This window comes from Zeus faber (genome assembly GCF_960531495.2).
Source record: "Zeus faber genome assembly, chromosome: 13".
Classification (NCBI taxonomy): domain Eukaryota; kingdom Metazoa; phylum Chordata; class Actinopteri; order Zeiformes; family Zeidae; genus Zeus; species Zeus faber.
In genome coordinates, this window is record NC_137198.1 from 10,926,169 (window position 1) to 10,949,068 (window position 22,900).

Genomic DNA, 22,900 nt, shown 5'->3' on the forward strand with positions numbered 1-22,900 from the left:
CCATCAGAGCATAATGTACCTGTCAAGTTAAACACTGGGATTTCAGACAAATCAAAACCGAAGTCCTTTTCATAGGCCCTGAGAGCGTTTCTGATAAAGCACAGCAGTGCAGCAGCGTATTGGCCCTTTAGCAGCAAAGGTCGGGCGAGCCTCAAAGCACCTCGGAGCCTTCTTTGACCAACACGTGAACTTTGAGTCGCATGTAAAAGAAAACGGTGCAATCCTGTTGCTTTCAGCTAAAAAAACACTGCCAAAATCAGATCTGCAATTTCCCTTCACGATCTGGGAAAAAGCCGTTGGTGTTTTTGTCTCCTCCGGTGTTGGTTATTTTAATGCACTGCACCCCGTCCGACTAGAGCTCTTCGGCTCTAGTCGGTCCAAAACGCGGGCACGTTTTGAGACTCGGGGAGATCATGCTTTCCAGTCGGCAGCACCTAAGCTTTGGAATAATCTCCCAATAAATCTGAGGTCTCTGGACTCCATGGACTAAAAACCCGTCTGCTCAGACAGGCATTTAGGAAGCATGTGGTTTTAAATTTAAATTTTTATGTTTTAACTTGTGTTGGTGTCTGTTTCCCCTTGTGGGTTTTATGTGTTTTCATACTCTATTTTATTTATTTGATTGAATTTACTTGTGCGTTTTTGTCTTTGGTTTTATTTATTTGATTGTGAAGCACTGTGTGACCGGTGTCCGTGATAGGTGCTGTATACATAAAGTTGACTTACTTACTTATTATTCACGGGAAAAGCCTCACCGAGTAATAACCATACACAAGGGGAGGGATTTCTTGAACCACCGCCTCAAAGTCCAATCGTTTCCACCCATTCGCACAGATCAGCCCCGGCGAGGTCGGCAGATGTGCACGTCACCTGGAAGCTTTTTTGTCTCTGGCGCCACTGCAGCCGCAGCTCTGGGGCGTGTTCACCAGTGGCTCGTGGCAGTTATGCGGAGTTTGCCGGAGGACCGTCCACGCCTCACCTCCGCTTCCACCTCCTCCGGCGGGGGATGTGTGCAGCCCGAAAGTACGGGAGTGAGGCCGCCCGCTTTGCATGTCATTAAAACTATGGCTGTCTCATGCAGCGGTAAAACCGGCTTATTAAGTCAAAGGATTGAACACTGCCATTACATGATATCCTGATCCGTTAGTGCTCACGCTGCATTTTGCCCGGTAGTGAAATGGATCTGCAATGCCTGCTGTTAAAGTGACTATAATATAACCTTGGAGGTTACACAATAACTACCTCTAATAAGGGGGGTTTCTGCACAATCTTGATCCAAGTGCATCAAATTAGTCATGAAAGTTCGGCCCTGTTTCGAGACTCGGTTCTTGACGAGTCGCTCGGTAAAAAGAAGATGACTCTTCACTCACACGATTCATTTGAATGATGAACGGCAGTCAGAAGAGTCGTCGAGGAGGGACTCTGACTTTTACCCCAGGACATTTCAAAGCAAAAACCTGTACTTTTAATTGGATTATATTAAGTTTAGTGTAGTTTTGTGATTGTTGTTTGTATCGGGATATGTATTTCAATTTGTATATATTTGTTAATGACCATAACACCACCTACCACTGTATACTATACATTTTACAAACAAACAAACAAACAAACCACTAAAGTGACTCCCGACTCCTGAACATTTGTCCGTTCATAGGTCTTTGGAAAGGAAAGGAGAGCTGCACCCCTGTTTAAAGCGGACTAAACCACACCTCCAATGATTCATGGTGTAAATATATATATATCTTTTTGGCCCTCGTGCCTGTTGTCCGAAACGTCGTCTGCACACCGTCCGTCAGGGGAGATTGACCCACTGGTGTGTGTGAACAACCTGTGACGGTGTCAAAATGAGAGATGGCACCATCCGAGCACAGCATCCATCTCACCTGACGGCCAGGCGGCCCGCCAGCTGCTGCGGCTGCGGCGGGGAGCTCGGCCGGGAACCCTGCGTGCGGTTCGGCTGCCATGCCCCTCGGCTCGTCTCCCGCCCCGGGGCTGACGCTTTTCCGCCGGGATCCACCGACTCCGTGGGGCCGGTGGCGACTTTTCATTTAAGCCAAGCAAGGACATCAGAGGCGTAAATATGGAAACTTTATTGGTTTTACAGGTTCTTACAAAATAACTATTGTATATGTGGCTTACATGTCTAAATACGTCCACATCAACCGCTTGTTAAAAAAATAAAGCAACCGGCTTTACCTTCTTGTAACAGATATCATATTGTTATGGTTATTGTTTTGGTTATGTCCATCCATGAGTACAGTATAATACAGCTGTTATAATTGTAGGTTTATACACCAAATCATGTTTGTGTCGTCCAACATAGAATATACTGTAATTTCTTGACCATCACAGCTGTAAACTTAACATTGTTTTAATGGAAAAACACCTCCCTCTATATTTATCCACTAATCTCTCTCTCTCTCTCTCTCTCTCTCTCTCTCGCTCTCGCTCTCGCTCTCTCTCGCTCTCTTTACCTCTCCCTGCCCTTTCCAAAAGAAGAATAGCAAGTCTTATAAGAAAGCCGCTTGTTAGAAGAAAATAGAATACAAAGTACTATTAGATACGTTTTAAAACCTTGATCTACTAGCTTAAGGTTTAAAGACTGGTCGGGTAGATGTGCATCGCGGCTTTCACTTCTTGTCACCCGTTATACTTTCTTTTCTTTGTCTATCTACACTGAGAGATGATGAGCCCAGGGTACATGGTGATTTAGCAAATTGAAATTTCTCCAGCTGTTTTACATCGTGCAGTCTATTATGTGTCTAGTGTGTGTGTGTGTGTATGTGTGTGTGTGTGTGTCTGTGTGTATAAGGCTCTAGATTAGATTAATTGTCATGGAAACAGCTGTCACAGGACTCCACATCGTCAATTCAATGACAAGCTGATGATTTAAAGGGTCGCACTGAGTGGAAAATGTTGAGCCTCCACCGCGATGAAGCCATCCTATCGGAACCTGCGTCATCCAGAACAGCGTTCTTTACCGTCAGAGGCCCCTGAAACACAACTTTAACAGGATTAAGCGCCCCACTGACATTGTTCATCCAATTTGACAAAGTTTGCATGGTGGACAATGAAATGTGTTTTCCGTGAGACCTTAAATACCTTTAAACATTTCAATAGGCATTTCATATTGCTCCAATTGAGTGTCTTTCTTTCTCGTCCAAGAAAACTGTTTTCATAAACAAGAAATTCATCGACTAGAACCCCCCCCCCCCAAAAAAAATGTCCTCACACGAACCCCCTCCCGTGCAGTGTGACAGTTCTGGCTGACAGAGGTAATTCCAGTTCCCCTTGAATGTTTTAACATTCACCTCCTCTGTTCAGACGCATAATTAAGCAGCACTACCCTAAATTGCCTTGCAACTGTCTGGGGGCTGTTTATGGTCCAGATCACCCAGTGTCTTAAGCCCCATTTAATCTCTGTCCTCGACTCTGTGTGAGAACGCGGCGTGTTGTCTGGGTGGGAACACGAAAACAAACTTAAGTAAAAGAAAGGGGGAAATAAAAAAAAATAAAAAAGATCCTCCCAGTTCTGGTCGGGGAGTGGCGGCCTGTTGTTCCAGCCTTTTATCCTGAAAGCCGCCGTACACTTCCAGTCTGCGGGTTCCAAAATGCAACGGTGCTGACCAAAGCCTGTTTTCCTCTTAGAGAGGTGGTCATAGGGGTATAGTCGGCTCTTCTATATGCGGTTACATACGATCACGCGTTCTATACGCTCTGGACACCGGGGGCAAATCCAAAGTCAAGTGACAGAGGGATGCAGTGACGGAGAGAAAAAAGCGAGAGACGGGAAGAAATAAAGAGGGACAGAAAGACCTTGAGTACATCTGTCTACACCGTCCAGTCACACAAAGGTCCTAAGAGCCAGAGCCAGAAAAGCAGGTGTGTGTGTGTGTGTCTGTGTGTGTGCGCGCGTGCCCGTGCGCAACGTCTTCATCGCGCGTTCGTCGCGCAGGTTCATCAGAAGGTGAAGGCGTAGACGACGCCGACCACCACGATGTTCCCGATGGTGGCGACGATGGCGATCCAGAGCCAGATGGCGTCGCTGGACAAGGACTGCTGCTCGTCCGGCTGGCCCTGCATGGAGGCCGCCGAGGCCGCCGCGTGCACGCTGGCCGAGGAGTTGAACAGCGAGTGCTCGCCGCTGTAGTCGTCGTTGGGCGAGGAGTCCATGAAGGCCCCCGTCATGACCGGGATCTAAGGTGGGAAAACACATACAGCAAGTTTAAATACGTTATTAATGTAATAACAACTTAGCCTCACTGAGGCCCCCTGGTGGTTGCTGACAGGACAATTTATCGCTACTGTATAGTCGCTTCTCCACTGAGGTCCAGGAAGTTAATTGCTGAACAATTTAGGCCTGAAACCATCTAAAAAAGGGAACCGTCGCAGTCCCTAAAAGAGTTCTTGCTTGGTTTTCCTACAGTCATTTCGGAACGCGTTGGTTGCATTGGTTGCTGTATTTCGGTTTCTTTCCATTTTCTTTTAGAAAACTGAGTAGAGTGGGGAAGTGACTACTAAAAGCAAGTAGTGAGTGGTAAATCACCTGTTTACCAAGATTCAAACATGACGTTCGATACTCCAAAGTCCAGCCCAATGGTTGATTTAAAATTTCAAAACATAAATAAAAACAGCAGCGGACCCCCTGCAATCACGCCGAGGACCCCTAGGGGGCTGCTGACCCCAGTTTAGGAACCTCTGTTCAAGTAACCATCTTGAATGCATTTTCTACGTATGTGTATGTGTGTGGGGTGGGGGTTGATGGTGTAATAATAGAAAGAGAACAAAGCAGCAGGCTGCCAAAATTGCTTTTCAATTTCAGCGCCTCTTGTCACCCTGCATCTGAAGAGGAAGGAGAGAAGGCAGGTGTGTAAGAGGGAGGAAGAGGAGAAGACGAAGGATGAGGAGGAGAGAGAGCGATAAAGAGAGAGAGAGAGAGAAAGAGAGAGAGAGAGAGAGAGTGCGCGTGCTATTTTTGCGTTTGGGAGCATTTGGGGCCGTTGTTTTTCAAAGGAATATTCAGTGTTTCTTTGAAAGCACCAGCTCTCTCAAGACAGATGTGCTCAAACAAATACAAGATACATCAGAAAGGTGTTGTACATAGTACTTCTCTACGGTATGGCACACTAAAATGACAATAACACACGGGGATGACAGCAAACACAACAAGAACAAATATTCTCTTTAAATAGTTCAGAGTAAATTTTGACAACTTTTACTTTAAGAGACTTAAATTCCTTAAATCGGCAAATAAAACCAATTAAATTGGGAATAGTTTTGGTTGTTTTGCATTTGTGTATATAGAATTTAACACATAAAATTCATTAAAAAAACGGTATATTTTTCATGTACAAAAGTATGCAATTTGATTTGTCCATTCAATTGAAATATCCTACGTGGACTCTCTCTCTCTCTCTCTCTCTCTCTCTCACACATTCTCTCACATTCTCTCTCTTTCTCATTCTCTCCCTCTCTCACTTCCTCCTGCTTCCTCTCACACTGTTGTATCTGGATGTGTGTGTGTGTGTGTTTGTGTGTGTGTGTGTGTATGTGTGTGTGTGTATGTGTGTGTGTGTGTGCGTGTGCATGTGTGTACGTGTGCATGTGTGTACAGGAACTGAGGCTTGATTAAAATGGAATGAATATTTCACATGTGGCAAGTGAAAATGATTTATTGCGTCTGACAATTAGAGACCAGTGAAAGTTGGTCATCGGAGCAGAATGGACACAACAGTGTAGTGTGTGTGTGTGTGTGTGTGTGTGTGTGTGTGTGTGTGTGTGTGTGTGTGTGTGTGTCAGGTGGAAGGGAGGGTGGGGTTGGCGGCGGCGGCGGCAGGGGCTTGAGTGCTGCTTACCAGGCTCAGATTAGAAAACACGCCTCGCCAAGGATGTCGAAAAAAAACCACGCTAAAAATACTTTGTGTGGATGTGGAGCTCCCTCTCATACAGAGAAATTCTCTCGTGTTGTTTAATTCTCCCTCCGTCTCCGACTCACTGCGCTCAACCTAATTTAGAAGGACATTCACCCTCGCACCCGTGCTCCGACTTATTCCGGTGTTCCCTTTGCACTGGGAGGAGAACAATCCCCGTGCGCCGTGTGTGAAGCATCCTGACCTGTGAGGAGTTTAGAGTCATAATCGTACCTTCCATCGTTGCCTCCTATTCTAAAACCATAGCTCCTCTGATTGCCCTTTGAATCCATTCTGATTTGATTTAACCTTTTATGTTTATTTCCACGTCCTTTGTATTTTTTTCTTCGTTTAATTTAATCTATTCACTTATTTGTTTATAGCTATTTTTAGAGTTAGGGTTGATTTTATTTATTTGAATTATTAATTGAAGTTCATTTTCCTCTGAGCTATATGATAGGATGATAAAATATTGAAATGAAAATAAATAAGTGGATTAAAATTCCCACAATAATTATGATATATAGCTTTTTTATATGTTATTCCCATTGCACTTAAAATTGTTTTACCTTTTGCTTCCAAGTTGAATTGTTATTGTTGCTCTGGTCTGATGCAAGTACAATATAAAGCTTAATTATTATGTTTTATTATGTAAGAAAATCGATATCTAACCATGAAGACAGCATGGTCTGATATGTTGCTGACACTGGTTTTCAGTCTGATTTAGACATTATCAAACATTATCATCAATATTTCAGTATCTATGTGTGTGTGTGTGTCGTTCTACACATCTGTATGGTTCTCTCTACCCACTTATGAAAGGCTGCATGAGGCGAGCCCAGCGGGCGGCCTGGCATTAATGGAGCTGGGAGCTGGATCGAAACCCTGCGTAGGGGGCACCCCGAGATGTCAGAGCACTTAAGCGGGCCATCTCACAGGCATTAGCATCGGGGAAGCCATCGCCTGTCGACGTGCGCGGGTGAGTGAATAAGTTGCGCGTCAGTGATGAAGTGACGCCATTGGCCAGACATCCTGGAGACCACGTGGTGGACTGAACTTCACCTCTTCAACGCCGGCCCTGCTGCAAACTATACTCAACATATATAACCATTTAAAAAAAAAAAATCCATTGAGCATTTGACATTATAACCATATAGTTTACAGTATGATTATTGAAAAATTCCCCCCTAGCCCTCCCATCAGGACAAAAATGAATGAATGAGCGTATGAATGAACGAATGAATGAATGAACGAACAAACAAACAAACAAACAAATGAATGAATGGATGAATGCATGGATGAATGAATGAACGAAAGAACGAATGAACGACTGAATGAATGAATGAAAGAATGAACGAATGAACGAATGCACAAATAAATGAATGAACGAATAAGCCGATAAATAATCAAACGCATTAATAAATAATCGCATGCATGAATGAACGAATAAATGAATGAATGAATGAATGAATGAATGAATTAATGAACAAACCAACCAACCAACAAACCAACCAACCAAATGAATGAATAAATGAATGAAAGAATGAATAAATAAATAAATACATACATAAATACATAAAAAAATAAAAACTGCATGGAAAATGTACAAATCAGAAAAAGAAGACCACAACAAAAGAGGCACAAACGCGGCAGGAAAATACTGCTAAAATATTCCATTCGGGGTGGTCATAGTCCAGTCATGAAGGTGATTGCTGGGTAAATTACACATTTAGTCACAATCTCAGGAAACTGTGTCTCCAACAAAACAGGGAGCTTGGTGCTGTCGGCAACGGACCTCCAACTGAGTGAATGTCGCTTCTTTGAACCTTAACCTGCAACGCTTGGCTCCTTCGCAATAGTACTCTTCAAGGGGTTTTGGTTGTAAACGATGTCTACGCCTACAGCTCGCACTACTTGATACACAAACAATAGATGAGTTTTTTTGCAAAGTTTGCTGCTCTGCTTATCCCAGGTTCGATCTGTTTCCCCGCTCTTTCTAGGACAGTGCCGCCCTAATCGAAGATTAATAGACGCGGTGGAAAACAACGGGCTGTAATTGCTTCCTGTGGGAACGCCGACGCCGGTGAGAGCACTCGGCAAGCGCCTTCTGAGCGAGCAGCCAGGTTACCAAAACATACCCTCCGCACACAAGAAACTTCTCCCAGTGTAGGGCTGCTGAGAAATGACGGCAGCGGAGGAACTAACCTTCCCTGTTTCAAGTCCACGCTGTGAGGAATACGAGCATCCGTGGTAAATAAGGTGCTAAGTGTGAGTGTGATAAGCTGCTGGTTCAATCCTGGTCTCCTAACTTTTTCTTTCCACACAAAGATAGTTTGATAAAATATCTGATGTCTCCCAAATGATAAAAATGCAAAAATGCAAATAATTATTTATATAAATAAAGGACAACAACCATATATATTTTTGCAAAATAAAAAAAAAGAATAAAAAAATATATATATATATACTGTATATATATGGCTATCCATTTATGCAAGACAAAACTATATAAAATAATTATTTACTTAAAAAAGAAATTATATATATATATATATATATATATATATATATATATATATATATATATAGTTTTTTTTTCTTTTTCTTTTTTTTTTAATTTTACTCAACAAATGACATAGCAAATCAAAATAAACAACATGAAATCAAAGCGTGTAGAAAAATGTGCCTATTAAAGGTTTAAACAACCCGTGTTTAAATGTCACAAACGATCGCGTCCTCTCAGCTCTTCGCCAGAAAACATGGGAGGCATGTCCTCCACAAGAACCATGAGGTTGGACTTGGAACTCTTGAAGTCGACAGAATAGAGAGGGAGAGGTGAGAAATAAGAAATTCAGTCAATTAGGCCAGTTACATGTCGGTGCAACGGTCGCTGATCGGCTGTTCCTTAATCTAGAGCGCCCACTGGGCAAGACGCCGTCCGATGCGTCCTTGACATTTAGGATTTGACCTTTCGTTCTCGATCTCCTAGCGCTGGGGTTGTACCTTGTCCGTTCAGGATTATGTGACGCACCAATATGAGGACTGGACATGGAATGGAACTCTACCGAGAGACAACTTCGGAGTCTCTCTGAAAAGTACGAAAAAAACGATCCCGTCCTTCACAAGTGTATATGAGCACGGAGGGCGTGGTCCTGGCAGAAGACGATCCTCTGGGATCCCTGTTACATCTGTTGACTTCACTTCGCCGCCGGCTCAGTTGTGGAATCTTGGACATTTTCCTTTGTCCTCATCAGCCAAGTCGCCCTCCGATGCCTTATCTATTTCTGAGGTTTGGCAGGAAATCCTCCGGATGCTTATCAGTCCTTGGCTCCCTCTGGTTGCTGTCCTCTGGAATCGGACCAGGGCCACGGCCATTACACATCACATCACACAGCGGCTCAGGGCAAAATACCACCTGCCAGACGTGTCTGACACCTGTCAGAACGCTGGAGATGAAAAGGTCGACGATAAACATCTAAAGCCTCTTAAGAATTGGGTTTGATTGTGTTTTAGCATTAAAATTCAACCGTACATACCGTACTTTTTTCACAAAAATCGTTATCTCTATTAAACCTCGCGTACGGAGAACAACAATAAATGTCACATACGGTACAGAGAGCCTGATCCATACCCCTACTTGCAATCCGGGGTACTGCAGTGCAATGAGATAAATAAAATGAGATTACAGCAAAGAAAGCAACGTGAGGCGGCAGCTCCAACCTCTGCCGCGGGAAAGCGCGGCCCCGCCCCGCCCCGCCCCGCCCTGCCCCGCCACAACCAGGGGTCAATTGCTCAGTTGATTTGGCTCCCGCCATCGTGCGCTCGGACTACCCGGACCGGCTCCCGCTGTAAATCTGGAGGGAGGAATCCGGGGGGTTTTAAAGGAGGCTCGCCCCCCCGGACGGGGAACAGGTGAGAGAGCCGGCCGCCTTCTGCCCAGATTTACGGCCACGCTCCCATTGATTTTCCCCCCGTTTCAGTCGCCCACTTTCATCTAATAGTAAATCTTATAACTCAATAGAACAAGTGTAGTCCACACGAGAACTCACGGCCGCCGCCACCTCACCTCCCGCACCCCCGGACAACGGGAATGATTTTATTTCACCCTGACCTGGGTTCGGGTTGGATGTTTTTGTTTTTTTTATCCCCATGTATCGACACGCCAGCAGCGCTTGTGATCTAGGAATAGAGCCTTTCAAAAACATTTCTTTAAATCATGACGTCTGCGGTAATAATTCATGCTCGCATCTGGGCCTGCCACTCAGCGGGACGCGCTGTTAATTAGCAATAGCCTGATGACGGGAAATCGGAGATCAAAACCGGCAGCCTTTACCTTTGAAAAATTCAAACCCAGGGCCACCGTGTAACAAGTAATCGACTGGATTTGAGCATCAGATAGACAAGATTCCAAAATAACCAAAACTGTTCATTTTGGCTATATTGACGTGCAACTTGGATATTTTTGTATAAATTGGCATGTGTCTAATTTGCATATAGGGCTGGACATACTTTCATGGTATTGACCAAATTGCATCGATATTATCAAACGTGTTGTACATGTACGATGTATGTACATTATATACAAATTCAAAGTCATTGTTCAAAAGTTTAATATAAAAATCTTGAATCTTGAATCTTGAATTCATGACTCCCATGTCAGTGAGCCAGAATTAAACAAATGATTTGTACAGAGAAGACATGTTGTTTCATGGGAATTCGCTTTTGCTCGGAAGAGACATTTTTATTTTACAATCCTATGAAAAACCAGAATAATTTAGTAACTGCTATCCAAGTCTAGTTGGTGGTGAATTTACAACGTTTTAAATTGATGCCCAGCCCGACTAGTATTTCTATTGTATATGTGTGCGTGTGTGTGTGTGTGTGTGTGTGTGTGTGTTTGTGTGGGTGTGGGTGTGGTTCTGTATGTGTGTCTGTGTGTGGGTCTGTGTGATTGTGTGTGTGTGGGTGTGGTTCTGTGTGTGTGTGTGTGTGTTTGTGTGTGTGTGTGTGTGTGTCTGTGTGTGGGTCTCTGTGATTTTGCGTGTGTGTGGGTGTGGTGCTGTGTGTGTGTGTGTGTGTGTGTGTGTGTGTGTCTGTGCGTGGGTGCGTGCGCGTGCGTGTGTGTGTGTGTGTGTGTGGGTCTGTGTGTGTGTGTGTGTGTGCCGTTCCAGAATGTGACTCCCGACATGTTCAAATGTCTGACTTTGCAGTTCTTTGGTCCGCGGCAGCCGGCGCGGCGAGCCACAGCCTGTCAACCGAAGGAAACAGAAATATTCCGTAACAGAAAAACTCCCATTGCCGGGACCAGAAGCTATTCCCAAAAGATGAGAAAAGACGGAATAAAATAGAGGTTTCGGGGGTCGGGGCGTAAGGGCTGACGATTTGACGACGCCTCCGGATCTCATCTTTAATCGTCCGGCAAACTTACATCTCTGGTCCGCAAAAAAGAGAGATTTAGGAAGAGGCTGGGCAGGGTGTGTGAGACGCAGGCTGATGTTCTGGAAACTCATTCCCACAAGAGAAACAGATTTTTTTTTTTTCTGGTTGGATGATTATTGCGATGATTACAGTCCCCAGTCGTTGAGATTAGATTGTCTTGTTTATGTTTTCGCTCGGGGCCGTGCCCGTTGAAAACATGCCTGTTCGGAAGGGGGCTGCATTGTAGGGGTGGGCAGATCGAGAGCAAAAGTATCGATTACTACCGATACCGATACCTGGTTTGAAGATCGACTCTAACGTCAATCAACACCAAAAAAGGGATCAGTTTCTCTTAATAAAATCCCTCATTTGCGCTTGCTGGCCGTGGTGGATGGGAAATCCCTTCACCATTTCTCCAAACAAAACCAATAATAACACTTTGTTTTGGGGCGATTCTGGCCCTGGTATTACTTGGTATTGGATCAAAACCAGATTTTCTTTACAAATAAACATTAGGGATTGCCGCTTTAATCTACATATTTGCATAGATAATATATAGTTGAAATGGTGAAAGTCAATGTATTTGTTTGTTACCCTGAATTTTGAATTATTCATGAATTAACAATGCAAAGCGTGTTCCTCTTACACTGCAAAAAAAAAAAACACCCTGCGTCTTGGCTTCATCATCGAAAAGCTTTCAAAAGTTAAAGAAAACAACTCTTCGACCACAATCTATATCCATTAATTATTAACGGGAGCACACATTTTAATTATGTATAAACTAGATTTAATGTGCAGCATGTGTTTTTAAGGTATAGTTTACGCCCCAGAACAGATTACACTGAAACCTCTGAGGCAGCTTTTTTCCTGCAGTGCCATATTCTACATTCCTCCACGGATCCAGAGGATCTCAGTTTCTCATCATGTATTTTACATCGCGAGCCATTTTAAACGACACCCGGCGGAGTGGAATGTCTTTTTTCGCGTTGGCTGCAATGAAATCAGAGCTCTAATCTGTAATTATCATTTCAGAGGGGGACCTGTCAGCGCTCCTAGAGGTATCCCATATGGTCCAGAGCTCCCTGGTAACCCAACGTCAAAAATAGAGAAGTAATGAAGGGGTTCGAGAAATAGCCAAATGATTATATGGGTCTACAGGTTGACTTTATTTCATTTTTGCAGTCAAACTACACGGCATGTATGGACTTTGGAAGCCCTCTGGAAAGACATATATATATATATATATACACACACAGTATATATATGAGAGTCTCAATTAAGGAGCAATTAAACTCATTAAATTTACTTAAACCGAGTTAAAGAAGAAGGAGAATGAAGAAGATGAAGATGGATTGGAAGAAGTACATGATGATGATGATGATGATGATGATGATGATGATGATGATGATGAAAAAGAAAGAAGATGGAAAAAAAAAATAATAATAAGAAGATGATGATGGTGAAGAGAACGAAATGGATGCTGATGGTAAAAGAGAAGGAAGATGGCGATGAAAAAGAAGAGGAAGAAGAAGGTGATGACCAAGAACAAGATGAAGAAGTACATGAAGATGATCGTAAAAACTATAATTATAATGATGACGATGATGTCGCCGATGATGAAGAAGAAGAAGAATAAAGGACAGGTAGAAAACAAAGACGAGAAAGAAGGAGGACAAGAAAATGATGATGATGATGAAGAGGGAAAATCACAGTATTTACTGGCTGCTGTCTTCTTCCAACCCTGTGATCCTGTGAAATACTTTATTGAATTCCCCTTTAGTAACAAATGGTATAATAATAATAACAATAATAATTATAATAATAATAATAAAATAAACAAACAAATAAAAAAATAAAAAAATAATATACTACTACTACTACTAATACTACTAATAATAATAATAATAATAATAATAATAGTAATATCATGGAGGAACACCTTATTATTATTATTATTATTATTACTATTATTATTATTATTATTATTCGCTATTAGAGAGATGAGGATGATATCCTTTCCTGGAGGTTTCTCCAGTTCGGTGATTCACAGGGCTACTCCACAGTGGTTTGTTCTACATTATTCAGGGGACTTCCATTTGTAAAATATCATGAGTAGGATTAGGGATATGAATGATTGTCATGGTGCTCTAATCCAGAAAATGCCTTGTGGAAATCAGAAACATCAACCTTGTGATCTAGTGAATTATTAGTTATTTCTCATGACCGGTCCACGGTGGTTAGAAAATGTAGATAAGTCATTTTATAACTTCCATTGGAATAGTTTTTTTATAAAGTCATTAGTCCCTTTCCCCAAAGGAGAACAAAGTGTGTATTTCCGTCTGCGGTAATTGAAAATGCTCATCCTGTCACTTACGGCATTAAAATCTTATTTCAGAACACTCATTACTGTGATCCATCATTTTTGCAGACAGGGTAAATCATTTAAGCTTCATGAGGCTGAGACAGCCGTGCCACGACAATATTTTTAGCATCTTCTTGATATGTATTTCTGTAGCCAACAATGCATATTTTTTTTTCTTCCTTCCCCATTCCCCTTCTCGTCAGACCCGCTGCCCCGACCACCACCAGTGTCATCCCACGCTGATATGATATTGTTATCAGTGCTATCCAGTCAATGGACCTGCAATGCAGAGGAAACTATGTCGACTAAACCGTTAACGGGCGGGAATGGCGACGTCATCGCTGCCTTCCATCTTGTTGGGAATCCTGAGAAACACCCCTGCTCATATGGATGTGAATCAAAATCTATCACTTTGTGCCGGTGCGCGAGACAGCACAGGGATCTCGAACCGGGACGCCCCTCACACCCCCGGGGTCACGCCCAAATACCGCTGCGAGACCTCTTAGCTTTTCATGCCACCTCGTCTGAGGGCGGCGATTCGGCGCCTGAATCGTGAATGAAAATGCGACACCATGAATTATCTATTGTAGTTCCATCGGAATCACAGCTCAACTGAAGAGCATTAGCCGTGTTTAACCATAAATAATTGAGGGTAAATGATTTGTGGCATTGAAAGGGAGCGCATCTACTCAGCCTAGAAGCGGGCTACTCTCCCTCCTGCGGAAAAAGTCTTAACTTCAGCGCCGACGGAGCGCTCGGAGGCTGTGGAGGAAGGCTATCGTACATCCCGGCGCTGACATTGAGTCAAGATGATTGTTTTTGCTGCGGAGCCCCATCTCACGGAAGGATGACCGACGTCGTCATTTTCGTACGAGTCTCTCCTGAGCATCTTGTCTCAGTAATCACTGTTCCGCCGTGCCCCAGATAGCATCGTATCATATTCTGGGATTGCTGCGTCTGGGAAAATGCGGCTTTCGAATGGTCACAGCCGCTCAGAAGGGATTTATCGATTCATGGTCATTTGTTCCGTGCTTGCGTGCACGTGCTTACGTGTCTAAACATAATACACAGCCAGTTACGCCTCAACAGTTAAAACAGCAAAAATGTGAAAATATCCAACCGTCAACAGGAAACCAAAACACGTAATACAACACTGATTGCAGCCTTCACAGCCTCCTGCTGGGTGATAAAGATGCATGTTTCCGGTTCCAAGCATGATGGGCTTGTTCTAATGGCTCCACAGCACATTCATTTTCCAAAATTGCTGTGAAATTAAATTAGTCTGTAATTGTCCCATATACAAAGCTTGCTATAATGCTGCAGGTTGCCACTAGCGTTTATGAATGGCTCTGCCCCCAGGGGTCCTTTCTCATGTGTATGTTCTCTGCTCGCCCAGTTATTTACAATGCGTCCCGTCCTGCTTACAGAGTGTGTAGAGTAAAAATGTAGCATTCCCTGACTCCGCCAGTCCTTATCCCCAAATGAATGTGTACTAGAACATGTGTCCGTTGAGTGTGTGTGTCTGTCTGTGTGTGTGTGTGTGTGTGTGTGTGTGTGTGTGTGTGTGTGTGCATGGATATTTATGTTTGTGTACAAAATACACAAAGGGAAGGAAACATGTCTGTATCGCTGTTTACCCACATTGTGTGTGTGTGTGTGTGTGTGTGTGTGTGTGTGTGTGTGTGTGTGTGTGTGTGTCTATCTGTGCGTGTGTGTGTATGTGTACAGTATGAGTACACTATGGTACATTGAAGCGCTGATTATATTCTGTGTGTGTGTGTATGTGTATGTGTATGTATGTGTGCATGTGTGTGTGCATCTGTGATGCTCGATACTTACAATACATCACTATGGTACATTGAAGCACTGATGATAGTCTGTGTGTGTGTGTGTGTGTGTGTGTGTGTGTGTTTGTGTGTGCATCTGTGATGCTTCATACTTACTGTACATCACCATGGTACATTGAAACAGTGATGATATTCTGTATGTGTATTGGTGTGTGTGTGCGAGTGCGTGTGTGTGTGTGTACATCGAAGCACCAATGTCATTCCGTGTGTGTGTGTGTGTGTGTGTGTGTGTGTGTGTGTGTGTGTGTGTTTTTGTGTGTACATTGACACACTAACTACATTCTGTGTGAGTGTGAGTGTGTGCCTGTGTGTGTGCGCGCGCGGGTAAACAGAGAACAGGAGCCGGCCGCAAACAAATTTCTCCGGTGCGAAATGGATCAATTATATCGCGGTCACACTCAAGCCTTTTATATGGTAATGCCGGCGGAAACATCACCCACACTTCAAAAAGGTAGAACTATTGAAATCCTGCGCGAAATACGGGGAGGCCGACGCTCCACGGCACTGACCCCGTGAGAGCCGTGAGAGCGCCACGCCCGGATCCAAACATGAATATTGAACGCACACATGGAACGCCCGGACGTTCCACGTTTCCGCGTCCAGCGCCGGCGGCCGGCGGCGGAGGGACACCCGGCGTCTCTTCACCGCTTAATACCGAAAACACGCCCGCGCTCCTGCTAGAAACTCATATGTATTATAACGAATCGCCTGCTGCCGCCGCGGTCGCTCGGGGGCGCCAACGCGAGGCACGGAAACCGAATAAGTGTGAGAAAAACAAGAGACCGAACGACAGATACGAAGCACATTAAAGTGAGGGAAGCAGAGAGAGGAAGACTGAGAAAGTAAATTAGAGAAGAGAAGGCAAGTGAATCTGAGGGAGAGCGAGAGAGAGAGACAGAGAGAGAGAGAGAGAGAGTTGAGTGTTCTCTGCCAACCGCATCCCAAAGCACGCTTCGGCAAAAAGACAACAGCGGCGTATTTCACTGAGGCGCTGTGTCTGCAAAGATAAGCTCTGAGCTTAGACCGTGAGTTGTGCAGCAAATCTCTGCGAACGTCCCCCGAACTATTTCAACGGAAGTGAAATGAACTCCGACCACTTTTTGCGTCAGAGCAATCCATATCGACCGCACACATCCCCTGCCCGGGAACGTATTAAAAACGATGCACGTCTATTCCTCGCCACGCACCAATTTTCCCCGTGGGGGGGGAACATAAATTATAATGTACGAGAGTAGCAGAAAAAGAGGGGCTTAAATGGACGACCCGACAGCCATTTTGAAAGAGCGTCTCCTCCCGAGTATTTCCTTAATCATCGTATTAAACTGGTAATCCATTATTGATGTATTAGCCTGGCACATGCGCTCCTCTGTCTGCTGGTTCCATTGCCGGTGGTGGAAACACCGCGGCTCATTCTCATTGAGGCTAGTAAACCCTCCACGTGGAGGAACATTTATAATAAAAAAAAAAAAAAAAAAACATTGACAACAACGGCGGGATCTCTGCAGGGGAGAAAATATCCCCGGCGGCCCCCCGAGAGACCAAGAAAAAAAAAAAAAAAAAAAAAAAAGACAAATCAATGGGATCAGATGAAAGCAAACCTACGAGGGAAGAAAGTCGCCGATCTATCGCGAAGTCGAGGGTGACCCCGCCTTTAAAAATATAAATTACGCCGTTTCGAAACTTCAATTCGATTCGCTGCGATCCGCCAGTCACAGGGGATTTCACGGTTGACGGCTTTAAACACGCCGCTTGGTGTCTGCGTTGAAGCTGTTTGCCACGGTACGCTGTAAAAGTGGAATCCGTTGAATCTGTGCGCCGGCAAAGGTGCGCCGGCCTCGGCCCAGTACGGCGGACGCGACGAGTAAAATCTGTTTGTCCCGCGCTCTTTATGCCGGCGTTTGTGCATTGTTCATTGGTCTCCGTTCGCCCGCAGAGCTGAGCGCCTCCCCGCGCGGAGTTTGATCAGAGGGGCCACGCCCCGGGGCCTCGTATCATCCCGTCTTCGTCGTCATTCGGAACACAAAAGGCTTCTTTTTTTTTTTTTTCCCCACGGATAGAAAAAAAAATAAAACAACCTTTCCCCCGGAATGTGTTGAGAATAGAATATTTATGTTGGGGGTGAATAATTCACGCCGGTTGAGTATCAGAGATAGGGTGATATAGGATGCATCACGCCGTGAAGTGGCCGCGCAGCCCATCGGGAACGGCGTCGGAAAAACCTCGCACTCCCCCGACGCGGTCCATTACGTTCCTGCCTGGAATATCTCCGGGACTTGGGTTCGGTATCACCCGTTTTCCAGGTGCAGGGAGGCCGTTCGGCACGCGCTTAGCACCTTTGGAGACGGCGATCGGCTCCGAAAGTATGGGCGTTGTTCCCCGTTGACCACATCAGATGCGTCACCTTGACATTAGCGGCTAAACCTGACTAAACTACTTCCCGTTGCGTCTCCCCGGAGGTTTCCAAAGGACATATATAATATGTCCCGGAACGGGCTGGATGACTCGATGATCGATCAGCCGGACGACGCCTGGACTGTGCGTGGCGTGCATTTTCCGTGCGCCGCCTTCTCGGCTGTTGCCGCCGCATTCCTTCCGCTTGAGCTTTTATCGTGCGACCGGGGAAGCCTCGACCTTTCCTGCGATCCCACGGTGAACATCATCCTTTGATGGAGAGGAGTCAAACAGGGTTACGCCTTAATCACTCTCATGGCCCCCCCGAGGAATCGCCCCCCCCCGCCCTCCCCACTGCCCCCGCCCACGTGAGCCCGTGAAAAGCTCCGAGAAAGCGACTTCTGGACCGGGTGGTGTTTTGGGGGAAAAAGGTGAAATCACACACACACGCACACACGCACACACGCGCGCACACGCACACACGCGCACACACACACACACACACACTGACTGCAGGATTGACTTCTGGTTGTGCCATCTCATTTGTTTTGATTTTGTTTCATTTGCATAGAGGTAAAGTGAGAGAGTCTAGTAGATGGCGACTGATAAAACCAGAAACCAGAAAAAAAAGCAAACTTCTAAGTGCCTTGCAGCTGCAGTGCCCTCTTTTAACTTCCACTTTTGAGCTTTACCTTTCACTAATTTGAATTCTATTTTATTCTATTTATTTCTATTATTATTATTTATATTTTTTATTTATTTATTTATTGTATATGTATATGTGTGTGTATCTATATATATGTTTATATGTGTGTGTGTGTATGTATGTGTATATGTATGTATATATATCTGTATATATTATATATATTTATATTCTGTATATAGTAATTGACTCATAACAATGTGTGTTTTTGTAAATGATTTAGTTGCTGCTGCAACTCTAAAATTTCCCTTTGGGGATTAATAAAGTATCTTTATCTTCATCTTTATCTTTTGACTTGACTTTGACTCTGGTTGCAGTGTAAAACCCAAAGTCACACTGGCTTTATTGAAACTGCTTTGGGTTATTGTTGATGAACTGCTGAATCAAAGAGATGCAGGGTTGATATGAAAGCAATGGAGAGATAAAAAAAGGACCGGGGGGGGGGGGGGCGGATATGAACTCAGAGGATGTAGTTATTTGATGCAGTTATTTGATGATTCAAATCTGATTGGATGGATAAGAAGCTTTAGCTTAATTTTACGAAAGGGCGGAGTCAGCGCACAAAAAATGTGCGGACAGATAACGTACACAACGCCATTTATGTGGAACTGAGAACCAATATCTCTGGCGTACAAGCTCCCTGTCCTTCATGAACGGGTGCATAATAGGGAGAAAATCAAACCTGTGACCTTTTTAATTTCCATTTCCTTATCTACTGCCTTCCAATGAGATGATGAGTCACACTTCTTCGCGTCACGTCACCGGCGATCAAAATCCAGTCATTGTTCAATAGATTCCGACACAAAGCACGGCGGCCACGATTCTCCCAGTTGAAAGAGCAACTCAAAACCCAGGGGAGAAGGAGTCAAATATTAATAGTCAATGACCCCTTTAAAAAAAAAAAGCAAATAAAACCCTCCTCCACATGGTTGTTCCGGTCTGCTCAGCTCCAGATTGATGAACTTGATCACTTTGTATTTCCGCGAGGGCGATTCCGCGGCTCCGTCGCCGTCGAGGACTTGAGCCGCTCCCCCAGCTTTGCTTCACCCCCTCTGGATCTCCCTCCCTCCGCACACGAGACGGGGCGGACGGTTAAAAAAAAAAAAAGAGACGTGAAGAGAGGATGGGGGCGAACAATCTTCAAGGTTTGGAATCTACCTATGAGAGGGAGTGAGGACTGAGAAGTTCAACCGCAGGGATGCTTTGACCTCGCCGTGCATCCCAGCGTCCAGTTCAGTGAGGGTGGGCAATGGTTAGATGAGAACGTGTGCATATCGTTATCCTAAAAACTAGTTTACGTGTTGTTTTCCTACGTGCAGACTCTGCTTTTTTTGCGAAAATTTGCTGACAACACATTTCTTTGTATGTATGTGTATGTGTGTGTGTGTGTGTGTGTGTGTGTGTGTGTGTGTGTGTGTGTGTGTGTGTGTGTGTGTGTGTGTGCGGGGGGCAAATATCTACAGTTTGTGCAACTGTTCCGCCAGCGGAGACAATGTGAAAAGTCCAAGCCCGCCCGACGGGGGGCTTTGCCGCTCCCCGTGGCAGTTGAAGCCCGGTGTGGCCTGGCGGGGAGCCCAGAACGGCTCCAAAGCGCCGTCCATAACACTTAAAGCTTGACCTCGACACGGACTCATGACCCGAGACGTCGGCTTAAACGCTCAGCGAGTGATTTAGGGGGAGTCGGGTCCATTTTTTACGCTTTCCCCCTTCGGCCACTGTAAATACCGTGATAATAACCGCCGTATAAGTGACTAATTATTTACTTCTAATAGTATTTATAGAAGCCCAAAATGAGGCTGGTTTCAACAGATTAACCGGGCGGGAAGAGTCGACTCGCCACCAGTTAATTAACAAAGGATTATAAAAGCCGCTCCTTACATGATTCATAATCAGACGTGTTTGTTGAGAGAGGGGGACAAAAAAAAGTGCCTCGTCCTCGGTTTAATATTCAAGAGGCGCGCCGGTGATTGCCGCCATTAATCCGCGTTTTTGTAACGCTGGCGGATGCCGCCACTTTCAGCCTAATGAAGAACTCCCTTTTCATTTGTAACCGCCGCGGCAAACCCCCGCCGTATGCAAATCGCTCTGGCTAAAAACGCACAAGGGCGCACATTGTTCGGCATCCACCGAAATGTTGCACGACACCGCGGCAACAATGAGAGGAAGAGAATGGATAAGAGCGGGGCCTGGCAGTGACACATCGTGGCCAAAATCAGTCACGCACGCTGTTCGGACGGACGTTTATATTTGCATATATTCCGACATTCCTGTTCTAATTATAATAAGAAATGAGTTACAATGTCAGTACTCATCATACGAATATAAAGGATATTCAATTCCAAGTCGTCCATGTGTCTCAGGCGTGTCCTGCCGCCCCTTGTCTGGATGGTATAATGTATTATAAAACATAGAGACTCGCTCTCAACTTTATTCCCACTCTACTCTGCTCCTTCGGTGTCTCCGTTTGAACGAGGAAAACGGGGGGCCATCCCTGCGGTGGCATCCATCATATTTCACAGACAAAGCGATGGTGCGGGTCCAATGCGGAGCTACATGGAGACGGATGGAGAGGGAGCCGTCATTGATTAGTCAATATTCAAGGCGCCGGGGGACGTTTGTTCAATTTTCCCACTCAGAGCCGCCCTCACCTGGAGGGGGGGAGGGGGGGGTTGGGGGCGTCTGGCGTTGGCTCCACGTCAATAGAAAAGGAGATGAAACTTTTCTGAGAAAAAGTTTCATTCTTTTTTTTAAGACCGCGGAAAGGTTGTTTCGGGGGAAAGACGGAGCATCGGAAAAACGAGGTTCCAACTGCCGCGCGATGGGGGTCGTATCCACCTTGTCGGTAATGGCCGCTGCCATCGCTGCATCGCCAGAAAATTTGGGAGCTGGGGGGGGGGCGGTCTCGTAGTGCAGAAACGGAGACGACTCGGCCTTATTCATTGTTTGTTCCAGAACGCCAAACAACATCATAAATTTCCAGCAAACGTCGTCCTTGCTCTCACTCACATTCCACGCGGCCGTGAATCTTCCTCGTAGCCTGAGATTCCTTCAAAAGCTGCCGTGGAGAATTAAAGATGCATCTCCAACCTCTGCGCTGTCACAGGCGGTTGCTGTACAAATTGCCTTTTCCTCCGTGCCAATTTGAAACGTTAGGGCGCTCTAACCACGTATTCCGAGCGTAATCGATTAAAAAGTTTCGGACAAATGCAACAACAGATTTCGTCCTTGAAGAGCTGTTACCGTAATAAGCATGATGAGGGCGAGTTCCCTGTCTGGAGAATGAGTGATATGAAGCACGGTCAAAGGTGTGTTTGTGTATATCACTATGCGTATCACTATGTGTGTGTGTGTGTTTGTGTGGGGCCATGTGTGTGTGAGGTTATGTTTGTGTGGCTATGTGTGGCTGTGTGTGTGTGTGTATGTGTGTGGCTATGTGTGTGTGTGCGTATGGGTGTGTGTGTGTGGCTATGTGTGTGTGTGTGTGTGTGTTTATGTGTGTGTGTGCGTGTGTGGCTATGTGCGTGTGTGTGTGTGTGTCTGTGTGTGTGTGTGTGTGGCTATGTGCGTGTGTGTGTGTGTGTCTGTGTGTGGCTATGTGTGTGTGTGTGTGGCTATGTGTGTGTGGCTGTGTTTGTTTGTGTGTGTGTGTGTGTGTGGCTATGTGTGTGTGGCTGTGTGTGTGTGTGGCTGTGTGTGTTTGTGTGTGTGTGTGGGGGGGGGGGTGCTATGTGTGTGTGTGTGGGGGGGGGGGTGGTCAAGAATAGACTAGTCAAAATGATCTTGATCTTTTATACATTCATATAGCTGACAGAAATCTGAATATTGGCAGAGCAATTTTTCATTGTTATTTTTAAATAATTGTAATGATTTCTGTATTATAATGATACAGTATATATATATATATATATATATTCAATATAATGTAATATCTAAGTTCTCAAGCCAAAAAATGTTGGTTTGCCGGTAAAAAACATGGCAACAAAAGACAACAGTCAATAATTTGCCAGGCATGAAATCAATAGAACCTCACGGCCCCACTGGTCACAATAAAGCAGACAAGTGCTGGGAAAGTGGTGAAGAAGAACAAAGGAAGTTCGGAAAACGGCAGGAGAATCAATGAACTCCACCCTCAATTTCAACCGTCTCAACCTGTTGACGTGCCACGCCCTCCCAATCCATGATAAAGTTCAGAAAGCCCTTCCTACTCATCTTGGATGGACCGATAGGAATGTGCGAAACTCACCTGCGCAGCCATGAAGGACAGGTCCAT

At 44.9% G+C, this 22,900-nt stretch overlaps 1 protein-coding gene across 1 annotated transcript; it reads right to left on the reverse strand.

Annotated features, from left to right (window-relative positions):
* Positions 1–3,960: 3,960 nt before the first annotated feature.
* Positions 3,961–22,900, reverse strand: LOC307239063 (uncharacterized protein C14orf132-like; the record flags this gene model as incomplete). The annotated part of the gene is made up of 2 exons (XM_080012287.1): positions 3,961–4,197; positions 22,874–22,900. The coding sequence occupies 2 exons, from the start codon at positions 22,898–22,900 to the stop codon at positions 3,961–3,963; spliced, it is 264 nt and encodes an 87-aa protein (XP_079868413.1).